Below are 27,397 nucleotides of genomic sequence, written 5' to 3'. Positions count from 1 at the left end.
AAAAATGGATTGCGAAACATCATGGGTTACAAATTACTTACCATGGCCTAACTCTTCTTGAAGAAGGGGGTCGCGGTGGCTCAGTGGTAGAGCGTTCAGCGTTCACCTCTGATGCATGGGATTCTTGGTTCGATCCCAGCTTGCGCCTAGTGAGTTTTCTGGTGGACAAACACCGTGTGCGTGGGTTTTCTCGGGCTTCTCCCGTTTCCTCCCACTTTTTTCATTCTACCTTCATGCATATCTCATCATCAACGTCTCCTTTAGCCTGGCCGGCATAGCCGTGGGGCATAAAACAAAGATTTAATTTCATTTTTCTTCTTGAAGAATGCCTAAACACAAGTTCGAAACCACAAAATGCCCAGCGCACAATCCCTAATCCAAATGAGCTAATCCTTCATTGTTCTAATCACGAATATCTTCACATTTAAAAATAATCACTATTTTCAAATCAGAGGCATTGCCATTGGCACTCGCATGGACACCTCAAACACTAACCTATTCATGGGCCGCCTATCTCTATGTTTGCCGATTTAATAGGAAATGCCTGTTTATCAGAAAGCTTTTTTTAACTCATTCTTATAATAATTTCAAGAAATTCTATGATAGTGTTATAAGGTTTATAATATTGATGCAGCACCCTCGATTTCAAGGAACGGCAACCATTGAAACCAAGAACTGTGACTACGCATTTTAGTAATAAAAAATCTTTGACAAGCATATCCAATAACGACTTTTGCAAATAACTTATCCAATTTCGCTTTGTCTTCCACCTCAAGCACTGGTTACGATTAATAACTCATGCATATTTATATTAAAATATTAGGGGAAAAAATCACATTACACATAATATTTTTAAAAAAATCACAATTTGCTATATGAAAAATACTGTTTGAATCAATCATGGCTTCAACAACAACTAATGAAAATCTCTGGTCTTTATACAATACTAAAGTCAAATGTCCAGCACTGTAGAAACAATGCAAGTATGTTTAACATTAACATACTGTTTCACAAAAACAAATTGAAGTTTTGTACTTAGGAAATGTAGTTACAAAGATCACTTTGGTTAATGAACTTACGTGTTTGTTTTGAATACTAAGCACCTGACAAAAGTCATAACTAACAAACATATGATCCATCAGCGCCAAACTTTTTTTGCCAATTTCGTCAAAATATGTAAACAACAATAATCCAAAACAACATTGAAATCATGTGTGTCAATATTTTTAAGTTTTCCGGAAACCACAACTACTGCCACTAAACTAAGAAACGGCAAACTATACAGACAAGTAATCTTAATAGTAATTAACCTCGTATCATATTTTGTATATGTATATATATATACACAAGGCCTTGAAGTATGAAGTTTAGAGTATTTAAATGCATAGTCAAATTGATTAACATCACACAACAATAGTGCGTAAAATATTGGTGTACTTTTAGATCACTGATATATATGTATATGTTCTTAATGGTCATTATTAAAGAAAGTTGTAATCACAGATTATCAAACTAGTTCAGAGCAGTATAAGTCCGAAAAAGACAAACAGAACTGTTTATTTTCAAAAAAACAACTTGTATAAAATATAAATTGGTTCTTGTATTCATGCCATAGACTGCTACAGTAAACAATAACGGCATGCTTTTGCTGTAACAGAGTAATATCACCACTGAAATATACAGAGAATCCACTGTGCTACCGCATTGTGGGATTTAATTCCAATGGATGAGCGTATTCAGAGTTCCAATCCCGATTAAATATTTGCTGCAATTGAAGTCTTAAATCAGAATGGTCACTCTTGGAGCGTCCTTTTAGAATATCCCGCACTATAAAACCAACACCTCCAGTGTTTGTGAAATAGTCTCCTGACCAATTGGAAGTACCTGAAAATAGAAGAAATATCTCAGTAAATTTAAGAAAATTAACGGATTTAAATAAATAAGACCTTCGAGAGATTGCCAAGATTGTAAATATTTTGTGAAATCTGTTTATATTATACCTATACATGCATATAGAAAAAGCAGTGTGTCACAAAATGCAAAAAACGTGTATACATTAGTCGCTAGAGACTTTTACTGGGTAACATAGTACAATATGGAAATATAATCAGAAAAAAAAATGGGGTATAAACAAGTCATTCTTATTTTAGGCTACATAGGTGTGTAACTAGTATATTAAAGTAGTCTTAATTCCTTAACACAAGATATATTGACAATGACAGCGTTCATAAAGCTGATCTGTATTTGCAACTTTTCCTTTCTTATTTGATTCCAGGAACCATTTATAGCATAACTAATTATTATTTATTGAATTGATCTCTTACACGCTACAAGGTTTCCCAAACAATGCTCGAGACTTTCATTCGGACTGGGAGCCTCAGTCTTTCCGGGCAAATGTAAAAATGAGATATTCTTTTTTGTAGAACATTGTTGGCAAGTGGCTTAATACATTACCACTGTATGTCTACTTTGCAGCACAAATTCAACACGTTCAGATATGCGAGTGTACAATTTGTTTTTGTACATTCAAGAGGATAATGTGTCATGTAAAATCCGTCATGTCAGTATACCAGCATGACTTCTTAAAGAATGTATCAACATCCATTAATTTAGCCATTATTACAGATTTTATTGCAAATGAATTGGATAAAGGAGGTCAAGTGGATGTGATCTATACTCACTTTTCAAAAGCCTTTCATTTGGTAGACCAAGATGCACTGTTGCAAAACTAACGACTTTTTATTTCTCTATGCAAGCAAAACGTTTTTTCGCATCCTATTTGCAAAATCGTCAACAGGCCGTCATGTACAAAGGATATGTATCTAAAAAAAATTAACAGCCTTATCTGGAGTCCCTCAAGGTTCAAATCTTGGTCCACTCTTATTTCTATCAGTGATAGATAGAGTCCGGATTTTTATGTAATATCAACCCCCTAAATATGTACAGTACATAAATATGTAACAAACATCGCTTTAAAATGTAAGAAATATGTAATATTAACACGCGTATGAGTATGCAATATTTAAACGAATTATGAAAATAAAAAGGAAAATCTACTACACTTTATCCTGCTCAGTGCAAGTCCCGCAATGAATTGCAATGCTTGAACAGCTAAGACAGCCATACGTCACTGACGTGACTGATTGCAGGATAATAAAAATCAGACGTAATGAAGGATTATGTGAATCGGCTAGAGAGAAACAGGAAAGCCCCGAGAAAAGCAATGCATACGGCATTTGTACGTCAGAAATCTCATGTGGTGTGGTGTGGTCTCGTTTCAAATCTAGAACCTTTTACACTAAATGCGCATCCGTCACCACGGCCCAATCTTGAAATGAATTATACGCAATATACAAATTTAAATGCTACAAGCAACTTAAGACGAAATGTATTGTTTTATATGTATATTTATTTCATGCAGGGAAAAGCAGTCCTATATCTTTTAAACAATACCAGCTCAACTAAGATTGAAGAATATTTCACTAATGAACATTTTTAATTTGAAATAAAGTACTTACAAAAGATGTGCCTGCAGTTTAACTGTGTGTTGTTGCACAATGGGTTAAAGGTACATTTCTAATTGATCACACGTAAAATTTTGTCGGCGATCGGATAAAATATTATTGTATGCAGAGAATGATCTTTCCACATCACATGAGGTAACAGGAGCGTATTTCAACAGGGGGATGTAGTTGGAGGAAATATATTCAGGGGGTGGGGGTTCTTGTTTCACCACTGAGAATCTCACACATTGCCAATAGGCTGTCGTAGCCCGGGTTTCTTTCCAGCACTGCATTTAGTTTCTTTTGAACTTTTTCTCCTACATCTCCACACACACCTTGCAGCAGTCTCTTTGCATCCTCTATGTTTTCCATGGATTCCGGAAGAGGACGCCCAACAGTCTCTAGCTTTTTAATGCTTGTAGGTAGCCAATCAAAACCGCTGTCTATGTATGCGATATCACACGCTACTTTTCAGTCATTAAACAGTTTCTGAGCAATGCCAACTGACATAGCAGACTCCGATGGAACTGAATGAACAACAAGCTTATTTTTTTGAAAATGTTCATTGTAGAAATGTACTATCTGTAACCGTGCCCCATCGCGTTAGCACAGGCTTCGGAGGAAGTGGCACGTCTGGCAGTTGATCTCTGTAAACTTGAACACGTTGTGGTGCCTTAACAAACATTATTTTCGTGGAAGAAACTAGTTGATTCACTTCGCAAAAGTTGCCTCTCACATCTTCAGCAACACGCTGAAAAGCATGGGCCTTACGGGTGAAATGAATTAAGTGAGGGTAAAAAACTAAGTGCTCTAGCCGCTTTTAACATGTACGCTGCACTATCTGTATAGAGAACAAGGACTTTCTCTTCCTGAACTCCCGATCACAACGCTTTGTAGACCATCGTTTACAAAGCTAGCAATCGTGGAATGATTCGCGCGTTCCAGTAATTTACTCGCAATAAGATGGGATTTAGATGGAGCATCTTCACTTAACTTTCCAATCATTAAATTTGCTACATAACGTCCCAAAATGTCTGTTGTTTCGTCCACAGAAATCCAAATAAATGAACTACCTATTTCTGTCCTAATGGTATCTACAGCTTCCCTATAACAAACTTCGAGATAACACTTTCGAACAGTGGATTCGTCAGGAATTCGACGCCCAGAGAAAAACTCACTCACTGAAGTATCTTGATGCATTTGTGTCAAGAGTACTTTTTTTTTTTTCAGTTTGCAAATTTTTATTTCTTGCATGTAGTGCACTTCGTACATGTTCTAACTGAGATTTCATTGAACATCCATTTTTTTTTTTCATCACACACTTGGCACACCACCACTTTACCGTCCGTAGTAAACGCATAATCGATAATTACCCACAACTGCAATTTCACGGATAAAGTTGAGGCAACCAGAGCCATTTCTAACTTCGACGGTCAATGCAGAACACGTGCGTTTTGCAACTGCAATACTAGCAGTGGCGAAGCGTAATCCCACAAATAGGGTAGGCCCAATAAACTAATATTCCCATTTAGCTCCACCACAAATAGTTTGAAGTGCAATTCATATTTTCTTCTGTCTGGGATTTGCAGAGGATATGAGGGCAATTTCCTCCTCACTTGCTGTTTTAATGTCCTGCGCACTTGAGAACGGAGGGAGAGGAAAAGACAGTACATTCTTACTGTTAGCTGTCAAATTTCTTAAATAAGCGTTTGTTACTTGACCTCCCACTTTAAAGTAAGTTCAATATTGCATTTAATTAATGTATCACTTGATAGTGACTTCACTAGAAACGTTAATGCTCAGAAGGAACTTCATTTGAATCAACACAAGATATTTAATACTGTATTATATGCAGTGGCATATATAAGGGGGTGGCTTCATGGCTTACGCACTCACCGAAATTTTATCACGTTTTATTATTGTTTTATATATATCGTAGAATTTTCCAGTAATAAATTTAGCAAAGCCCCTGGAAACAAAATCGTAAATACACCACTAATTCTATGAAATGGAAAACTCATCTAAAATTACACACAAATATTATTATTTTATCTTGTATGGTAGCGTTTCGTAAATTTATACATATCTTTAATGTATTAGACTTATATTCTACAAGCTATTATGGACCAGGCCCTATGTAGTGAAAAAACAGCTACTCTGAATAACTCCTGAGAGTACATACCTAAATTAAACAAGTTATCATTAATAGAAATGCATAATTCTACACACAAACTTCTTACGCTATGTTAAAGAAATCATTTAATAACGTGTTAGCACTCAAAGATGCCGTCAACACTAAAACTAAACTCCAAGGGGCGAGTCTTCGCACCTTCCTAATAATCCGTGCAATTCCCAGCAATTAAAGCTTCGCTCCTTAACCAGCATAGCCCGTAAGCCTGTCTAGCGAGCTGGTAAGGCTCAGACGAAAGGGCCTCCAAGTGTTTCCAACTTACTAATTTTTTACCGAGAAAAATAAATATTGAAGTAATGACTTTATTTTATAAGAAATCAAAGATAAAGAAAATATACGGTAGAAAACAGGGTAGGCCCGGCCTCAGAGCCTCATAGTACGCTTCGCCACTGAATACTAGAGTACTGTCCTCCTGTCATTCAGTTGATCAAGCGAAGTTCTTTGAAAGCTTAGGTTACCTGCTATGATATTGCCACTGTCGCCAGCTTCTTGGAACGAACTCTTGCAGTAAATTCCTGGAAGCACATAGCATACAGTTTTAACTTGAATTGCGGGATTTGCTTTCATCTTTTTTCCCGTCCGACTTCCGATAACAATCAAATAGACTTCATTTTAGGGATTTCCTGGCCAGTCGCTTGTCAGGCACGTGATCTGTCTCCTTCCAGAGTTGAGAATAAAGGGCGCTGCTAGTGTACCCCGGAGGGAGGATTTTTACTTGTTTCTTCTTGTATTTCTTTTGTTATCGGCGAAAATTCTGCGAAACATGGTTTGACAAATAAAAAATGAGAGAGATAGTTCTCTTTCGGGAAAGATACGAAAAGATAGACATGACAAAATTGAATCTAGATGCAAGTCTTGCACAATTGGAGAGTTTATTTTTTAAAATTTTAAATTAAAAGTTCAGTAAACGCAAAATTTTAAGTTTTATGTAAAAAAAAAAAAAAAATGTTGAAACCATAGAAATATGTAATATTGGTCAAAATATGTAAAAATATGTAATATAAAACTTGAGTTGAAGCACCCTACAGGTGTGAATCACAAACATTTAAGGATTTGACCAACTTACATATGAAGGAAAATATATGTAATTACATACAAATCCGGACATTGGTGATAAATCACCTACTGTTTTATATTCATTATTCTAACACTCTTCTATTCGCTGACGACCTTAAAGTATTCTCCAAAATTAATTCGCTTGAAGACTGCAAAATTGCAAATAGACTTATGTAATATTAAGAACTAGTGTGACAATAAGTTTAAGTTGAACGTAAATAAATGCAAAACTCTTTCCTTTACCCGCAAAGAAAACACCATTACATATGATTATTCTATTAAAGGAACTATTTTAGAGACACCTACTTTACTTAAAGATCTAAGAGTACTATTTGACCCTAAATTAAGTTTTACTTATCATATTGAAACAATTGTTAATAATTCATACAGAAATCTTGGCTTTGTTATGAGAATAGGTAAGGAGTTTTAAAACGATGCTACGTTAATGAAACTCTACTTCTGTTTTGTGAGATTGCAATTAGAATATGCGACTCTGTCTTGGTCGCCAAAAACACTAAAACACATAGATATGATTGAAAGAATATAATCAAAATTCTTGGGATTACTTGCTTATAGAAAAACTGGAATGTATCCAAAATACGAGTCGTATTCAGAAATAGTACAAAACTTCAATATAAACACGTTGTAACAACGGGCAGAACATACGATTTTTTTAAACACAAATCATTACATGGTAAAATTGACTGTCCGAATCTTACTTCGAAGATTCAATAGCATGTCACATCAGGAAAAACCCGCGTAGGAAATAGCAGTACATTTTACTGCAAAAAAACAAGAACAAATATCCTCGCTAAGTCTCCTATATAGAGGATGAGTGCTTCCTACAATGCAATTGAAAGAATATATGTTATAGATGTTTTTGGAATGTCGGAGACAGTATACAACAATAGCCTTAAAAATATGTGATAAAGAAAATATATAAATGTATAACCTTGTTAATATATATATAAGGGTAAATATATTTTTAAGGAACAATACTGTAATTGGGCCTAGAGCCTGCTGTGTTAAATAAATAAATAAATAAATAAATAAATAAATAAATAAATAAATAAATCCTCTTTCGTTTCATTGTTTTCGTTTACATTCACCTTAAAATAACGTTTTCACAGTGAAAAACACAAATCGAATTTGAAAACTGAAACTGAAAATCGCTTTTGAAAGCTGAAAACCGAACAATCAGTTTTAAAATTCGACTTTAAACACCGTAACCGAATTTTGGTTTTAAAAGTCGGAAATCGATTTGAAAAGGAAACCAAATTTTGGTTTTGAAAACCGAAAACCTAAAATCAAGTTTCAACTTTTTCAAAAACCGATTTTCAGTTTTCCAAAAAATCGATTTTCACTTTCCTAAAAAATCGATTTGGGCAGCAGTAGTTAAAATCGTGCTTAAATAAAAAGTTCCGATTGTTTACATACAGTATACTTTTCTTTGTATTAGTCTGCTTACTAACTTGCGGTTATGAAATATTAATGCTCAAATTTAAATATGGTTATGGCCTGTTAATGGTACTATGCTTCTTGTGGGTTGGCAGCAAAGCTTGTTAAATATTGCACTATTCTAAATCAGGGTGTCTACTAAAACTCCAAAATGAAATTTCGTGACTTTTTCATGACCTTTTCTTTCCCAAACTATAAAATTTAGTAACATTCTCAAGAGCGAATTTGGTTGCGAATTGGGCCGAATTTTCATGTATGCGATAGAAGAGTGCTTTGCTTACGATTTGGTAGCGTCTAATGCCGACCAAAGACATTATTGATTGTGAATTTTGACATTCTATAGAACTAAATTTTTCAGTCTATACTTATATTTGTACAGATAAAAAAGAATCGTGACTCAAAAGCTAAATTTCGTGACTTTTTCTTGACTTTTAAGACCATTTCCTGATTTCGTGACTTTCTCATGATTTTCGTGACCGATAGACACCCCGTAAATGTATACTATAACAGCTGTCTGTACTTTATAAAATATGTTCATGTTACTTAGTTACAAAACTATATGTTTGACATAGAATAAATACTTGTGAATTTTATGTAAATAACAACAACATTATTTAAATTTAATACGGCCCTTGTCTAAATAATACAACAGCACGTTCATATTCAGCATTATCACTATCCATTTTCAAAAAGAGCCAGGCTGGTAGTGAACATAACTGAGCAGCAACCAATAACTATTAGAAATCAGCATTACATACAGACTGAGACGTTCTCCTTTATTATTTTACAGGTGGTGATTCCGAATGTCTGGCAGACGAGGAAAGAAACTAGACAGAAACTCTCATTCTATCTAGTGATTCTTTGGATCGTAAAGAATTACCAGAAATTTGAAAATGCAGAAAAGAGAATTGCAGGAAAACCTTCCAAACTTACACACCGTAACGGCAGTCCACTTACGACACAAAAAAGACAAATTCTGAGAATCAAGTTCAGTGTGTTTCTTTGGTTTTGCGTTTTGTGTCTTCGTCTGTGTTTGGAATATTCTCACCCTATTCAATTGTAAAATTACTTTTGCCTCTCACTATACTGTTTCTATTGCTTATAGAGTTATTACTAAGCACCTTTCACTTGAGCGTTCATTATTGGAACAAGTGTCCTAGCTTTTACAATTCGATGCAATATTCATTTGTGTGTGTGTGTGTGTGTGATGATTACTTTTTCCATAATAACATCCATTAAATTAATCTGGTTTTAATGGAACTTCGTGTGCTTTCTTTCTACAGAGGTCTGTTGCTTGGGGCTGAAGAACATGACAGGAGTAAAGGTAAAGGAAGGTGAATTCAATCTGAACTTTAAAGTTTGGACCTATAACCACACAAAATGTGACAACAAAACAAATTCCCAGGTAACTTTCGTAAATATTATTAACATTTGATCAAATACGATATATATTCCTTTTTATAATTTCCAATCATTTCTATCCTATTTCTTAGAGTTGAAACAGGTAATAAATAATGCGGTAAATTTATAATATCCACTTCAACCTTAAAAATATGTTCCACGGTAAATTTCGTAAAATTTACTGCTTCTTCAGAATTTCTTTGCAACTTAATAATTAACCTTATTGTCTTATTGTTTCAATTGAAATAGGTTAGGATTAATAAGAATATATATAGGCACGTACGTAGGAATTTATTTCGGGAGTGGTCCAAGGGGTCCAAATTCAATATGAGAATAAGTTATATTAAAATTTGTAAAATTACCCCTAAAGTTAAACAAAAGTTACAGAAAAGTCGGGATTTCGGGGTTGGAGGTCTGGATCTCCAGGACCCACCTCTGCGTACGTTCCTGTATATATACCACAAATTAATTGATCAATTAAATGAATGAATTGATGAGTGAAAGTTAAGAAAGAATGGAAGAAAAGTAAATAAGTTAGTTATTTAGTTAGGGGTAGATAGTTTAACGATAACTTTCCTAAAAATTACCGACCCTCACGAAGCACGATATGTACTTTCTTTGATGCTTGGACCTACTGCTTGGAGCTGAAACCTGATTCGAATAAGGGGGTGAATTTACTTTCAACTTGAAGATTTTTTAAAGGACAACTTTCATAACAAGTTTCCAATTTTGATGAAAAATAGCAATACTTCATTAGAAGCTTATGAATTATCTTTATTGCTAAGAGTTGGAATTGATTAAAAGTGAAGAGCAACTTCCTTGGGCTTTACTTTCCTAGAAAAATAATTATTTACTCGTTTCTTTTGTGCACTAAGACCATAATACTACTATATTCACAAAGTTTGGCAAATTGGTACTGAAGTCCTGATGATTTTCATTTTCTTCCGCACACTTTTGGTAAATTATTCTACGAGTTCAAACAAACCATTCATCAATTCACTAGAACTTTTTTCTGTTTCTTCGACTGACATGGAATCTAAGATTCAACTCAGACCGTAAGACCTCTAGTTATGACAAGATACACATAAACTGGATTACAAAAACGTTAGTACCTTTCGACCGATGGAAAGTAATATAACAGATATGAAGTGTTTGCATTGGCATTTTAGTACTGTTATTTTATTCTCACTTACCTATATAGGCTGCATTATCTGTTACCATGTACTTATTGTGATTCACTCTTGAGAATGGTATTTTCTTTTGGGAAGGATCTGTGAATGGAACTTTGAATAATTTCTGAAATAAATAAATAAATAAATAAATAATATTACAGATCTTATATTACAAATACACCACGTTATGTAAATAAGCAAAGGAAAAAATTAAATGTATAATAGCAGAAAATTTGGTCAGCTTCACAGTACAGAAGTGAAAGGTTGCGTTAATTGCAGGGATGAGCATAGACTAGGAATATTTGGAAAGAGGGAGGGGAAGTTTAGAAAAAATAATTTTGGCAAACCGAGGCGAACACACTATAAATTGAGAAAGCTACTAAACACGAAATTGCAATACGTGCACGTCATTAAGTAGATAATGAATTAAATTACTTAAACAGAAATGAAGTCTTACCAAAGCGTATATTTATTACTAAACTGTGTTACAGTTTCAGCATATACAACTGCCTTCAACAAACATATCATCTCTACATACTGTACATTCTAACAAATTTGAACTAACCAAGAAAATGGCGAGATAATAAGATCTATTATAACCATTTTGATTGACCTATATATACATATGGTAAAATTCAATGGTGGGTTTTACGACGATTCTTTCAAGCAAAACCTATTTACATACATAGTTGCACAGATTATTAGTAAGTGGTATATATGAATGATTTCTAACGATTCTGCCACTTAGTCCTTACATGGGAAGAACGACTAAATCTAAAATCCTTGTCAGATCAAACATTTAGCTGAAAATCTCTCGTTTATTTATTATTTATTTACTTATCATCATTTATCATAATGTAAAGCTATTTAAAATACATTAAATATGGAGTATTATAATTATCTGTTACATACTAGATGTCAACTATCACAAAATAAAATGTATGTCTTTCACGACCAAAACTCAATACGTTAGCAAAAATTAAGTAAATAGAATGACAATAAATAAAGAACAAATTAAAAATTTAGATATTTATATGATAGACAATTGAAATTTCGTAATCATGTAAGTAATATTGTACACAGAACGAAACGATTCATAGGTTTTATATTCAAACGGTGCTCTGAGTTTTAAAATGCACTTAAACAGTACTTCTATAAAACATTTGTTGGTCATAAAATAGAATTCGGTTCGAACATTCGAAATACTAATAAGACAAAATATGTATATCCAGAAATTCTTTGCTTTTATACAATTATGAATATTGGACACAATACTAGGAATCCCAAATTTCATTCGAAAGTAGTATATTATTAGTATGTATTTTCTCCGCTCATCTGAGCAGGCGATATAATAATACACGCTTCATCCAGGTATATAACTTTTTCTCTCTATTTCTCCTTTTATTCCGGAGTTTCCATAAAGTTTTTTTTTTTTTTTAACAAGTCAGCATGTATCCAGTATTATGCTCTTTCGTATTTGTTTTGTCACTTTTTCCTTAATTCTAATTGTTTCAAGTCCATTTTTCTACGCCTTGTGGATTACTCTGGTACTCAACATAACTATTGGTATTGTCTTCACATATTTGGTCTTCCATTATTCTTTTCACTTTTGGACTAGCTATTTGTATTTTTCTATTCATTCTCTATGTCATTTCTACGGGTTTCTTGTATTTAGTATCGTGATGTCTATTTGATGTATCTCTCCTTTATCTTTGCTTATTACTGTGATGTCCCGTCTGTTATAATGTGCTTCTTTATCGGTTAGTATTGTTCTGTCCCAGTGAACTTTGTATTTGTTTGTATGTTTCTAGTACATTTCCGGTTAGTATTTGTAACACAGTACTTCTTCTGATTTCATTGCTATTTCTTGACGCATGATTTCTGGCATTTTGTCGTGTCTTTCCTTGTATTTAGTCTGTGCATCTACTGGTGATATGTTGTATTGGTTCTTGATGTATTTGACATCATCTATATTTGCTATCTTGTATTACGATGTTCTTTAGTTTTTTTTTTTTTTTTTTTTTTTTTTTTAATAGCCTTTTGTATTTATTTATTAGTCTTGTATTCGATGCATCAAGCCTTTTGTGTTTGGGTATAAGTCTCCTATTTCCACCAACTGAAATGTCGTATCTCAATTTATATATTCCTGTTTGACTTGTTCCGGAAATCGTCCATGTAGTGGTTCTCCTCTCCATTGCTTCCTTATGTTCTCTTTGCAATGTTGGTATTACTTTCGATTTCCTGATTTAGGTGAAGTCGTGCATATTTGTGGTTCGCTGCTACTATTGCCCTGTGTAGTTCTAAATTTCCTTGTTTTTCATAGAAATAAGTTTTTAATATTTGAATTTGTCTGTAATGTAGATTTCGAATGTTAATTAGTCTTCCCTCTCCTTCGTTTCTTGGTAACGACACTCTTTCTTTAGCAGTCTGTGAGCATAGTTTTCTGTTTTCTATAAATATTGTTCTGGTTTTCCTTACAAGATCTGTTAGTTCGCTCTCGAAATGGATCTGCTAGTCCATTTTATTACTCTAAACGAGTATATTGGAACCAGTACTGCAAATGTTGTAATAGCTTTACTTAAGTTCTTACTGCTGAGGTTTGTTTTGCATCTCCCTTTCAATCTCTGTTGGTAATTTTATATTATTTCTTTCTCTATCTTTGTAGAGAATACTTGTATATAACCTAAATACTTGTATATTACTTTCGGCTTCACGGTTTCTATTGTCTCTTCTGTGGTTACTTTGTTTGGTTATTTGCTTCCCTTGATTAACTTGCATTGTTTTGCATTTCTCTATTAAAGATTTCATACTTACGATTATTGAGAACATTTCAGTGATCTTCAGTAGATTTTATTTATTATTATTATTATTATTATTATTATTATTATTATTATTATTATTATTATTATAAGAATTCCCAATTCCAGTTCCGTTCAATAGTTTTTGTATTTATTTTGAATAAAACTACTACTTTATTTGTATATAGAGACAGGCACGTAAAATAGTACCACCTTGTCTACCTTACTGTTTTTTTTAGGAAAAGCTTATCTGTTAAGAGTAGAAGAAAAAAAGAGTGATGCGTAACATTTTTAGAGCGACCCACGATACAAAAGCGTGACCAATATGATATAACAAGTAGCATGAATATAGAAAATCATACTCGTTATACTGACCATTATGTTATAGGTTGAGTGGTACTAGACAATCAAAAGCAAGGAACTTCTACTACATTTGAAAGAAATAACTAACTATTTCGTGCTTATAGAAAGAATGCATTTTGAAAAATCTGGATTAGTCTGAAAAATTCCATGAAAGACACGAAAATAGAAGAAACTCCATGACACTGCACGCACTTCGAAAAAGAATAGTTTTCCATGATGTATGAACCTGAATACAATATTAGAAAAATTCGAAAGAACTTCTGATAGACAACAGAACACACTGGAAAAGTTCTTTGTACTGTATTTGTACTACTACAAATGATCGGAGCTATCCAAATATGGCACTAAATACCGATTGTTCGGGTCAAATATTTAGAACAAATCAGGAGGTGGAAAAACTTTCAGCTTTAACTATTAGCAGTCCAGTATTTAAAGAAGTTATGATCTATGTCTACTGAAGCAAGCGTAGCCAAGGGAATAGGGACGTCGGAAATTGAAAACTTTTTTTTTTTTTTTTAATAATTGAAATTTTCTATTTCCCCCCTTTCTGACCCATTTCCCTTCTGCCTCCCGTAAAAGCAGGGATGGTTCTGAAATTTAATAGGCATACCACATTGAAAGAAACAATGTGTTCCCTCTGAAAACCTTGCAGCTAACATTCAGGAAGTAAACTTGTTTAAAGTATGGATCTTTTTTTCTAACAATGACGGAAGACGCCATCTCAACTCCATTCCACCTCGTATGGACACAAATACGTTTTTCCAACTTAAATCATAAAACCAATAGGAGGGATATATTTACTAGTAAGTGCAACAAACAGTATAGAAATGAAATGAAATGAAATCTGTGAGTTATACGTCCCACGGGTATGCCGGTTAGGCTAAAGGAGACGGTGATTATGAGAAATGAATGAAATGGTAGAACGAAGAAAGTGGGAGGAAACGGGAGAACCGCGAGAAAACCCACGCACATGGTATTTGTCCACCACAAAGTCCACCACAAGTCCAGCAGGGTTTGAACTCGGGACCCCATGCACCAGAGGTGAACGCTCTACCACTGAGCCACCGCGGCCCCACAAACAATATAGACTCTGAAAGGAAAACGTAAACAATGTTGCAATTAAACCAAGGTATATACGAGATTTACATGTACTTGAATTTCAAAAGATCACTAGTTACTTGAACTCCTGAAGGTTAAGTAGAGAAAATAACTCTTAAAATTCTTTCCCAATACTTACTACTTCAATAGATGTTCCGAGGTACTTATTGGAAATATCCTCAAGAGACTTCAAGAAGTATGGTGCCTCCGGTTTGGAATGGTTCCACCAACTTATTAGTAATCGTATTTTAACACCATGCACTATCGATGCATTTCTCAAAGCGTCGTCAATATCAGGCCACAATCTGCAAAAAATAAATCAATACATACAACACTTGCACAGTAGTAAACACTCAATATCGTTAAATGGCAGCACAAGAAAGAAGAGACATGATCTGTAACTGATTTCATATTTAATAACATAAGAGAACGTGAAAGTCAACCATAATTATAAATATTACGAGATGTATCTACTACAGCGTCTGCAGTGTGCTTGTATTTCAGACTTGTGTGGCAAAGTCCTCGACAAAGCACACAGAGAGAATGGGAACATGAAGAAAAGGGTTTTACATAAGAAAAACTCACTATAAATAAATAAATAAATACATAAATAAATAAAAATTATTGAATTGAATTTAATTTCTCTCTATTTCAGCGGGCGAGATTCAGCCGCAGGCTGGTCTGCCACCTAACCCGTATCATCATTATAAAGAAAAGAAAAGGAAAAAATAAAACAAAGATACAAATAAGATACAAGATACAAATAACAACATAACATGATATATTCAATAATACTAAGGATATACAACACACTCAATACATAAAAAAAAAAAAAAAAAAAAAAAAATACTCATACCGCGTCCAATTTCAGTCTAATTTCATACTGTAGTAAACCTTTCATGTGTGCCAATGCTTTGTACAATTAAGGAAGTATTCAAACCCTTACATTTTATGCAAGCGAAAGTGTCGAAGTAACTTAAGTGCTACTGTCGCCAGGTCAACTTAATTGGTTACAAAAGGTAACACATAATTATTAATGAATTAATAAAATCACGTACCTTAGGGTATTAGTGTTTTATTTAATCGCCGATTATTTTGATGTCATACTGACATCATTTCTAGACGTCCACCTTCAATTGCTAGTTACTGACAACTTGCAATTTTGATCTTGTCTTTCTCCCCCAACTGGAATACTATTCTATAACGAAGTCTTCAAACACTAGCAACGTAGAGTAAAGGCAAAAAACACTAATGCGTACATTATAAAGAACTGCCTTATTTATGGCGATGTAATATTTGAAAATAACGTAGTTGTTTATAATGTACACATTACTATTTCTAACACTCATTTAAGTTGCTTTTAGTCTATTCTGCTAGTGTTTGAACACTGTGTTTATATTTGTGGGGTGCTAAAAAATAGTAGTCCTGTTGCAAGAGAAAAACAAGATTATAAATGTAAGTTGTCAGCAATTCAATTAATAATTCCAGGTGCAATTTTCGATGATGTCAACATGACATCGAAATGATCGACGATTAAATAAAACACTAAAACGGTGAAGTACGTGATTTTATTAACTCATTATTAATTTACGAAACAGTATATTATAAATAAAGTGAAAAGATGAGCTTATTAACACATAATTACTTATTACTTTCTTATATATTTTTCTTCTTCTAATTGTACCATTATTTTATTATTGAAATGAAATTACATCAAAGTTTTAGTTTTATTCCATGCTGATGCCCTTTAGACTAAAGGATTTTGGTTTGAGTTCAGTTTAGCGTCCCGTTCAGCAGCAAAGCTATATGAGATGTGGACCTACAGCTTAACGTGGAATCCGAACATGAATCCGAATCCAGCCGGAAATCGAACCTGGGTCTCCCCGAATAAATTTACTAGTACTTCAGGTTTCAATATTGATTTAATAGGGAAAAAAATGTAAGAAATATGGGTAAGTAATTTCCTGCAATCGCTTCAGCATCCCAAGAACAGCTTCCATCCCCTCTGTTGACCTCTATTTAAACTTAAAGAGGTAGACATCAAGTTTCCGGTTTCAACTTTGACTGTAATACAACTTAAACGATAAAATATCGAGAAGTGTGTTTTTGCAATCAATTCAACGTCTCAAGAATAGGTTTCATCTTCTTCTTTAACCCTGTATTTAAAGTGAGAGTGGTAGAAAGCAACCATTTCCGCTTTCCAAGTTGATCGCAACAGAACAAAAACGTAACGCTTTACCAAAACCAGAAGACGTTGAAATTTACTAGTACGTCTGGTTTCGATATTGATTTATATAGAGCAAAACTGGCAGGAGATATCGAGAAGCAGTTTTCTGCAATTGATTCTGCGTTCAAAAAGATAAGTTCCATCTTCTCCACTAACCCTCTATTCAGACCGGCAGTGGTAGAAATCAAACGTTTCCGGTATCAACGTTGTACGCCACATGAACAGATATCGAAAAGTGGATCCCCGAGATCGATTCAGCGTCTTATGAAAAGATTCAATCTAGTCCTGTATATCTGGACTAAGATCAGGAATGGTAGAAATTTACTACTTGGCAAGTTTCATCTCACACTGTTTTCATATTGCAGCCGGAACTTATCTGTTTCAACATTATGTTCGCGTAGTTTGGAAGTCTATAGTAGTTGCGAACCATAATAGTACCGTAACTGTGAGAAGAAACTCACTTGTTTACGTGTAAATGAGTAAAAGATGCAAATTTCTTTCCAAAGAATGAACACCTGAATAATACACAAAACATAATAATAATAATAATAATAATAATAATAATAATAATAATAATAATAATAATAATAATAATAATAATAATAATAATAATAATAATAATAAATGTTTCTTCATATGTTTTCTCTCAAAATTTTCATATTTCAAGATAACTGCCTGCTTAACATTACAGACTAACCCCTTAAAAACTCTTAACAAAAACGATTTGTAAACTTATACTGAAAATGGAGACTTACGCAAAAATCTTTAGCGAAAGGAGACTGAAACGAAAGGAAAAAGGACCGCTCCGAAACCTGGTTTCCTTCTAGCGAAACACTAAATGTTCAATATTTTGTAATCGTAAGTTTAACCTAACATTAAAATTTTCATAAAATATAGAAAATCCTCAGATTTTTTCAGAAATTTACAAATTTCCTGACTTTTCCAGATTTTACAAACTATTAGACACATGTCGTAAATTTCTGTAAGAAACAACAATGTTTTGAACATACATGCGGTTTGTCTTCAGGTTGTATGTAGTTTCAAGGTTAATATTACAGACGTCATGTAGCTTGTAACACGTCAATTCAGTAAAAATACGTCACATTATATTTCATAAATCTACACACACATCATCTTATAAGGTGAAAATAAAATGGTAAAAACATTATTAATGGTTTCAAACTGAAAACAGACAGATATACAGACACTTAGCTCAAATATAGCTTTATCGATATCTCGAATATTTATTATTATTATTATTATTTATAATAATAATATTATTATAAATAATAATAATGATATTATTATTATTATTATGGTATTTCTTCATAATAATAATTATTATTATTATTATGTTAGAAATATTTCTTTAGAATTCTAAGTACCACTTTCAAGTGATAAAATGTCATGAAATCTGAGCTGTTTTGATAATATATCGAGAACGTATTGTGAGCTAGAAGATTAAACATTAATGCTAAATAAAATCTGAAGCATAAACACACATGTATTCTAACGAAGGATTTTACACATTATAGATATTCAAATTACTGGTAACAAATAGATTAACATATATTTACTTTCTACGATAAATAAATAAATAGTAAATAAACACATATTCGTTAGATCCTATTTCTTGTCTATATTGTCATCTTTGTTTTTGTTAGCTAATAATACACACTTAAAAACATGTACTATACCATACCTGCCAACGTATAAGTGCACTTTTCTCCTCTGAAAATAAGTCCCAGAAATGAGGTGTCTTACCGCCAATGCAGAATTTTGGGTTATTTTCAATTCAAACAATTTGTTAGGATTATGTGCTGTTTGATGTCTTCCTTGCAATCTGCAACAGCACTCCAGCTGCGTACAATTCAGAGATTCAGAAATGCAGTTTGGACACAATCACTCAATTTGGCGTTTCAGGTTCGTATGTGGGCGGATATGTACTATAGTCATTCCCAGACGCGCGTGCGATTCTACATTTAGTTAAACATTGTTAACTCTACATTATTTTCTTATATATATTTTAATATGCAGTAAAACTACTTTTTCCCCCCTTAAAAATGAATGCAGAAAATGAGGTATCTCATAACAGTAAATACATTAATCTACGAGCTGTTTTGGCAGATGAGGCTCTAAAGCAAAAAAAAAAGACGCAAACTTATGGCCGTCGTCATTTTGGGTTCATGAATGGAAGACCGACATTTAATTCCTCTTTATGGTTATACAGAATCATTGCATAAATAAAATAAAGTATATAAGACGAAGTACGTCTAGAACATCTTTCAGTAAATAAATAAAATACTCACTTCTACAGCGCTCTCAATTTACTTCTTGGTATATTTCGGGAAACAGCGGCTCCCTTCATCGATTAAATATTGATAACTGAGGTAGGTTCAATTTAGATACCACCATTAAACAAGTTCTGAACTTAAACTAGTTCACAACAAACTGGTAGAACTTATTCTTGGAAAGAATACTTGAACATGGGATTGATTCTTAAAAACTCATAAAAGTATATATTAATACAAAAATTGAATATAAAACACTACAAATTATTTAGAGTATTTCTATATTCACCGAAATTCATATAAACTAATTATCCTTGATAACTATTATTAAATCCAGAACTTTTCGTTACATGAGGACACGTTTTGTAGTGTAATGTGAATTCATTGATACCTACTTCCAGTTTTCGACATTTGATTAATAAAGGAAGCCACAGTTCCTCGAAATATATATATTTAAAAAAATAAATATTGAAGGGGCTAAAGAGATGAGTGCTTTATTTAAAATAAAATACCTTTCGTAATCAGCTAGCTTATTAGACACAACTTTCTTAAAAATATACCGGGTGTCTCAAAAGTCCGAGGCTATAGGCCAACTTCGTTGTGTGAAAATACGAAAAAAAAAGAAAGAAAGAAAGAAAGAAGAGAAAAGAGAGAGAAGTTATTCGAAACAGGTGCTTTTTTAATTTAAAATGATGGTATATATCCAATCACGCTATCCGTTTGGGCTCCACATTGGTAAAGTGCCCTATGTTAAATGGAAACGCTACGTTGTCAGTTCAGTAGATGTCCGCTTGGGCCCTCACCATACTAACAATACAACATTGTTGAGAAACGGATTTCAGGTATTCTCGGTTCCCTCACATAACAATATGCACGTTCATTATGTCATTTTTCCGTACCCTTACGTTTCGTTCGAACAGCCTGCTGAAATAGAAACGTTACTTTTCATTTAACATTGGGCGCCTACCCAGCATGGACCCCAAATGGCTGGTGCGATTGGAAAAATTCCACCATTCTACATTTAAAACCCCCTACATCAAACAATTTTTCTTTATTTTCATTTTTCCGTAGTTTTCCTTAACAGATTTGCCCTATCGTACAGCACTTTTGATACAATCGGTATACAGGAGAAATATCCATTCGAAACTAACTGAAATTTTTAACAAGTAATATTGTTAAACAATTGTCAGTAAATATTACAATGATGATGATCTGAAATTATATGCAATAATGATGATGATAATGGCAATGACAATTGATAATGATCCGATACGTGACAAAACACCCTGTAATAACTTTACTTACATTTTCTTATGCGTATACAACATAAGTGGAACATAATCCATTACAGAAATGTGAATATATTCTTCTGCGCGTGATATCACGTCTAATATTGCATGTAGGTCTTGAGTACGGTTTGTCGGACAGAACATAGGTGGAGAGCTCTGTGGAGAAATACAAAGTATCAAATTACTTAACACAGAAACATTAACTTCATATTGCATTACAGAAATGAATAAGCTACGGTACAATCAGGTCAACAGCATATAACTGTTAACAGTATGTACACTTTTTGGTTTTGTTATGCAGATCTGAGTAGTTTTCTACAATAAGAAGATTGCTATTTTACTTGTAGGAACATTATTCGTCTAGTCGAGAATATTTAACACTACGCTAATACGCCATCTAAAATTTCAAAATGTTTTGAAAATACTTTAACCTGATAATTCCCTATTATTATACTACTGTACTTCCGAGTTTCCGTGAGGAGTGAAGCGAGATTCTGTCTAAATGTTATGCCCAAAGGCACGTTTTAGCCCGAACACAGCTGAGCGAACACACTAGGCCAGCAGACGAGGAATACGATGACTTTTTGTCTTTTATGCCAAAGGAAATTGACAGGAACATATAAACAAGAAATTAATGACTAATGTAAAACAAGACATTGAGAATTAGACAAATGTACAAGAAATTGAGTAATAATAATTTTATTACACAGATATTCACTTGCACTTGTCAGTATTTCTCCAATAAAAGCACTCCGACTTAATACATCAAGAAGCTAGATTAGAAGAAAATAATATTGAGATGAATTAACAAGACTATAGAACTTAAATTTATGTCCAGTATAAAGACAGTTTATCTATTAATACCCGATCGATTTGGCAATGCTGCTGTTACCTTGTAGTTATATCAGAATCATGAAACCGGCGTGGTTATCAGCGTGGTGTTTCAGCTTGCAGGTGCCGCCGGTATCGATGAAGTTTCCCGTAAGAAATCACTATTGTCGCCAAATATGGTTACGACGGGAATTTGGAGGTACGTAAGGTGAACAAAAATGTGAAAGTAAATGCTATCTACTTCCAAGAGTTCATTATGGATCCAATCTATCGAAAAGACATCCCTCGTTTGAAAAGAGCCAACAAGGACCATGTGCAGATTTATATGAATGGTGCCTAATCATACCTAAAGATCATTTTACAAGGAGATATGCGAAGTATTTCTATGCCTGTGCTCCGATAGAATACAAACAGTGGTGGTGGAATGATTTCGTAAGGTAAAGACACTTTGAAAATCGGTCGGATAGAAACTGATCAGACTTCAGATGTTTCAAATGTGTTGTATCACAAATAGCGAAACGGATTACATCACTATATTATTATTATTATTATTATTATTATTATTATTATTATTATTATTATTATTATTATTATTATTATTATTATTATTATTATTATTATCACTATTAGTATTAATATTAGTATTAATATTATTACTATTATTTGAAATACTACCAGGAAACTGCATGTTAACCACTCCGGATAATTTTAAGTCTGATAAATGCCGAAATTCATTGATTCAAGAACATTCTTAACGTTTCTTAACGTTCCATTCTGTTTTAACGATTCTCGATTCATCTTGAAATAGTGTTATGAGTAGAGTTTACCTCAGTTTTCCTTTTTGTATATGTGAATAACGGTCATTCTTCAGAAGTTTAAAGTTTTTCTCAAAATGAATTAAGATAATACGAATTTAAAATAGAGATACGAAGTCATAACGACCTCGAAAATTCTCCCGAGTGCACACATTCTAATGCTCTTCTTAAGGGTGAAGTGGTATTTTCTTTTATTTAAATAAAATGCTACAAAGTGATTAACAGTCTCACAGGTTTTTCTTTCTAATATATAATTCATTTTAGATTTAACATCTGATAATTATGTACCAAAGCTACGGGAGACGGTAATAATGAAAATCAAATCTTTCAATTTAACGTCTCACGATTATGCCCTTTAGGGTAAAGGAGACGGATGATTAAGGTAAGTGAATAACGATGGAAGAATCGGTGGAATGAGAATGTAGGAAAAACGGAAGTACCCCGAGAAAACCCACAGACATGATATTGCTCATCACAAACTTATTTGGAAGAGGATCGAACCAGGGAACCCAAGCACCAGAGGTAAGCGATCTAACACCCAACTACCTTGCTCCACAGTGATAATGAGATGGATAATGGTGGAATGAAGGAAGTTGGAGGAAACGGGAAAAACCTCGAGAAAACCAAAGCACAAGGCGTTCGTCGACCACAAAGACTTGGCGTGAGCTGGGATCGAATCAGGGACCCAAGCACCAGAGTTGAGCGCTCCACCACTGAGCCACCGAGGCCCCTCTTTTTAAGTTTACTGGGCTCATAGTGGTCTGGTCTCTTGTAAATAGTTGAAAAGTGACCAAAAGCGTACGAAAAAGTGACCAAAATCTCATCATGTCCCTTTTTTCTTTTGTCAATTTCTCCATCACCTCTCTCTTTGTTGTTTTGTTTCATCTTTTCTTCTTTACTTCTTTTTGAGCTTCCTCCTTTCTCAGGTTTTCTAAGTATGCTTTCTAGTTACAGTAAGCAGACTTAGCAGATGTAAGAAGCTTCTGAGTAACTGGAACCAGTTCTGGCCTATTTCCGAATTTCTTTATCCCAGACATTATATTTAACTTAGCATTGAGAGTTCTCAAAGCCATGAAATATTCAAATTTATCACCTACTCTTAAGAAGAACATACAAGAAGCATAACACAAGACGAACATGATGAACCACACAAACACACACACACAACGTTGAGCGGAGCTTTAACTATTACGAGAGAAAACTAAAAGACTATTATGATAGAAGAAAGAATAGACACAGAAGGGTTCTCAACCCCACCTTGAGAGCTTAAGCATCCTCCAACCATCCACTGTGCTTTAGAAAGAATAACAGCTGAAGTGAGAATAAAGCTGACTGTTTCACATGTGGCAGCAAGTACTGAAGCTTTCAGAAGAGTAATGAGTAACAAGTTTTTGCCTTTTTCCATTTATTTTTATAATATTTTTCTTAGAAAACTGCCAATGCAAAACATAAATCACACAAAAAGTCACTTTATCTCCCCAAAAAAGTAAGTTTTAGTTAAAAAGTGACTCGCTATGAGCCCTGAGTTTGTAACCGGACAAAAATTAGCTACCCCACAGAATTTACATAATACAAGATAACATGGCCTTTGGCCTTGCTTCTGTTTGGAAGTAACTCTACGACGTGTTATAAGTATGCCACATCGATGTGAATTCATTCGCTTATCAGAGGATCTCGTGGGTTCCACCAAAGTAAAAGGAATACATAATTTTGTGTCTGACCATTGCTCAAATAGTCATACAGATTTTTAGCTGGATTTAAATCTGAGGACATTGCAACCCAGATTAGTTGCGACAGGGTGAATGAAACCATGCACAAACCATTTGAGCTCTGTAAACACGCAATTCTCATAACGGAAAACCATTTGAGCTCTGTAAACACGCAATTCTCATAACGGAAAGGTGTCAACCGCATATTCATCATGAATATATTGTACAAATGGCTATGCGTATTCACTGAGAATATACAAATAAACAAGTTAGTTCATGTTGACATTCCTCTGCATAAGCAGACCCAAGTCATGGTAAGAAAAAAACACTATATCATCACAGAACCTTCTTCAGACTGAACGCCCTCGACGTATTCTGACTGAAACTCTTCATTGCACTTTTGGTGCACTCGACACGTTGCATCATTGGAAAAAGACAGAAATGCGACTCATCGAACTACACTACACGTTTTCGGTCCTCTACACTTCAAGTCTGTTTTTGATCCCCCTGAAGACGTGCTGATTTACGTATCGCAGTGAGAAGAGCCGCAGAATTAAGTTTTCTTCTCAATATTCTTTTAGAAATTGTTGTGATGGACTTGGATTCACCGATTGAAGCAATTCCTGTTGAACTTCAAAATTCTTTTTCCTTGAAAATCATCGGCAATTCCTCTGGTTTAGGATATTTCTGCAACCTCAGTTCTGACGCAGTTTTGTGTTCACAGGCGTGTTAGACCATTCCTAGTAAATACACCGGACAATTTGCTTTGATACACTAAAACTGAATTTCATTATTTACTGTGTGTTCAAACATAACGGCCTCTTTTAATAATTCTATCACGTTTTTGCTTCAACCCATTTTAACGAGCACTTTCCACGTAATCGACTGGCATACTCATTCCAGTTAACTGCAACGGTCATGCGTCAGCGCTAGTGGGACATTCAGTTACATGTTACCTACGAAACGCCATCTACAGTGATAGAAGCGGACTACGAGTAATGTTAGTTCTCGAATTTTTGTCCAATGCACAATGGAGTATTTCGATCCAAAAGTTCGTCAAAATTCAAAATGAAAAACTCTAACTGAAGTAAATTAACCCTTGCTACTTCTTAGTTTTAAAGCCCTGATCACATCTGAGTCCGCAGGGAAGCTATATTAGCAGCAATTATTCAGTCGCTGTGTACACTGAACGTCTTCTGCCCAACGCTTGCCAAACAACGACAATATGTAATTGTATTTTAAGTGATTTGTGTGTTGCGGAGTGAAGTTACGCTAATCTCTTGATTTTACGAACCTCAATTTAACGGAATTCGGCAACAATGGACAAAATCGAGAGCGGCCAATTCAGTTTAAAAGTCCTGATTTTAAACTAAAAATGTTGACTGTTAGTTATTATAATATATATTTACAATACATACTGCTGGAATCATGGAAAACCTATTGAACACTGTGAATGCACAGTTGATATCTTGGAAGATACGAATATTCACTGCATATTTATCATTAAGATGTTACCCTGCGTATTCATCAACATTACACTGTATTTTGCACTCTCAGATTGGATAGTGTACTTGGTTAAAAGTACAATATTGTATCTTCCTTCTTCTTTCGTAACTCGGAAAACAGATTATAAAGCCTTGCAAATATGCTAACGAACAATTCAAAGTCATTAAAAAACACTTACCGAGAAATATGTTTGAATGTCAGTATCATCAACTGTCAGGTTCATCGGGTTATCTTTATTGTATTGTGTATTATATTCTTCTGGCCATTTGGATGGCACTGTAGCGTTTGGTTTCCCTAGGTACCAATACACCTAAAAATAAAAATAAATAAAATAAATCACAAAATAGTATTCACTTTGATACACAGTAAAACTAACAATGTCCATGTGTTGAAATAATAAATCATTGACTTACAAACTGATATTCAATTCGTAAGTAATCTGCTACCATTAAAATAAGATTGTAGTCTCCTTTTTCTTCGGAACAGCTTTGTATGTTTAATTAGTGATTTGCAGCTTAAATAAAATGTTATTTTCTTAAAAGGTAACACTTCCTCATAATTTAGTTTTTGCAGATATTCCTGAAGTGATGGAATAATACTACAATTCTGAAAGATTTCACACGTTTACTAGTGGCGCATAATGTGCAATACTTTAACAAAAGTAACTATGCCGTGTCTTAGTAACTTTGTGTTCAGATAGAACCCAATTAAGATGTCTACAAAGACAGAAATGATCTGGGAAAAAGTTACATTGTTTTTATTTAAGGTACAGCCAAATTATAAAAGCACTGTTTCTCGTATGGTCCGTCTCCAGGAGACTCTAAAAGCTGTATCTCCTGTGTAGTTCTTGCAAAGGTCCCTCTATTAAGAAGAAGTATATCAACATTGTGATGCTGAATACATACAATACATATAATTTATTATTAGAACAAGCAGGTTATTTCTAGATGCGCACTCCTGGTATGGTTCACAAAATATATCAACAGGTTACAGCAAAGATTATACTTACTGAACAAAGAATTATAAAACATAAACAGATTAAAGTTTCCTGCAGAATTGGTGAGGGGACCGAACCACGATTTTCCACTTGTCGGACAGATGCTCGACAATCAAGCTATTAGAAGTGCGCCAGTCTTTCTGCTTTCTTTGCTTTATTCATCTAGTCTTAATTAATCAAAACCCTATTTGTAATTATGATTGGCAGCAATTCATTAGGGTAGTTATTTTGATAATGGATAATTAAAAGTGCAATATACATAAATATCGAAACGATTATATATATCGTGGAACGATTATATATATAACATAGAAATGTATGTGTAGAAATAAACAAGTATTTTAGTTGTACTTTGTTCGCAGCAGATACCAGTAGCTATGAATCAGGAAGTACAAGACAGAATATATATGCTGCTGCGAACGAAGTACAACTAAAATACTTGTTTATTTCTACACATATATATTTCCATGTTCATTTATTGGACAAAGTCTGATACAGCTTTGTATTTTTTACATTGCAACTTGATAAAATAAAGTAACAATAAAATAAGAATAACGAACATAACAAAGTAATAATAGCATAACAGGTCAAATTAATTTGGCCACAGCAACAATTTGGAAATAACTACATAATTATCTCAATATTGCGAGCAGTGATTATATTCAATGAGAAAAAGCTAAAAGGCTACTACT

At 33.7% G+C, this 27,397-nt stretch overlaps 1 protein-coding gene across 2 annotated transcripts in view; it reads right to left on the bottom strand.

Annotated features, from left to right (window-relative positions):
- Positions 1–266: 266 nt before the first annotated feature.
- The window catches only part of LOC145662597 (5'-3' exonuclease PLD3-like), a 283,939-nt gene continuing 256,808 nt past the window's right edge, over positions 267–27,397 (bottom strand). For both annotated transcript variants that reach the window (XM_081728311.1, XM_081728312.1), the window contains exons 7-11: positions 25,887–26,018; positions 20,864–21,003; positions 15,180–15,345; positions 10,803–10,905; positions 267–1,884 (exon numbers count right to left, since the gene is read on the bottom strand). In XM_081728311.1, coding sequence (XP_081584437.1) covers positions 1,697–1,884; positions 10,803–10,905; positions 15,180–15,345; positions 20,864–21,003; positions 25,887–26,018 — 729 coding nt within the window. In that variant the 3' untranslated portion in view covers positions 267–1,696. The remainder of the gene's footprint in view (positions 1,885–10,802; positions 10,906–15,179; positions 15,346–20,863; positions 21,004–25,886; positions 26,019–27,397) is intronic.

The sequence above is a fragment of the Thermobia domestica genome, chromosome 10, assembly GCF_964235325.1.
Source record: "Thermobia domestica chromosome 10, izTheDome1.hap1.1, whole genome shotgun sequence".
In the NCBI taxonomy this organism is placed as follows: Eukaryota; Metazoa; Arthropoda; class Insecta; order Zygentoma; family Lepismatidae; genus Thermobia; species Thermobia domestica.
Note: the sequence above shows the minus strand (reverse complement) of the source record. Positions and strands in the feature narration are given on the sequence as shown.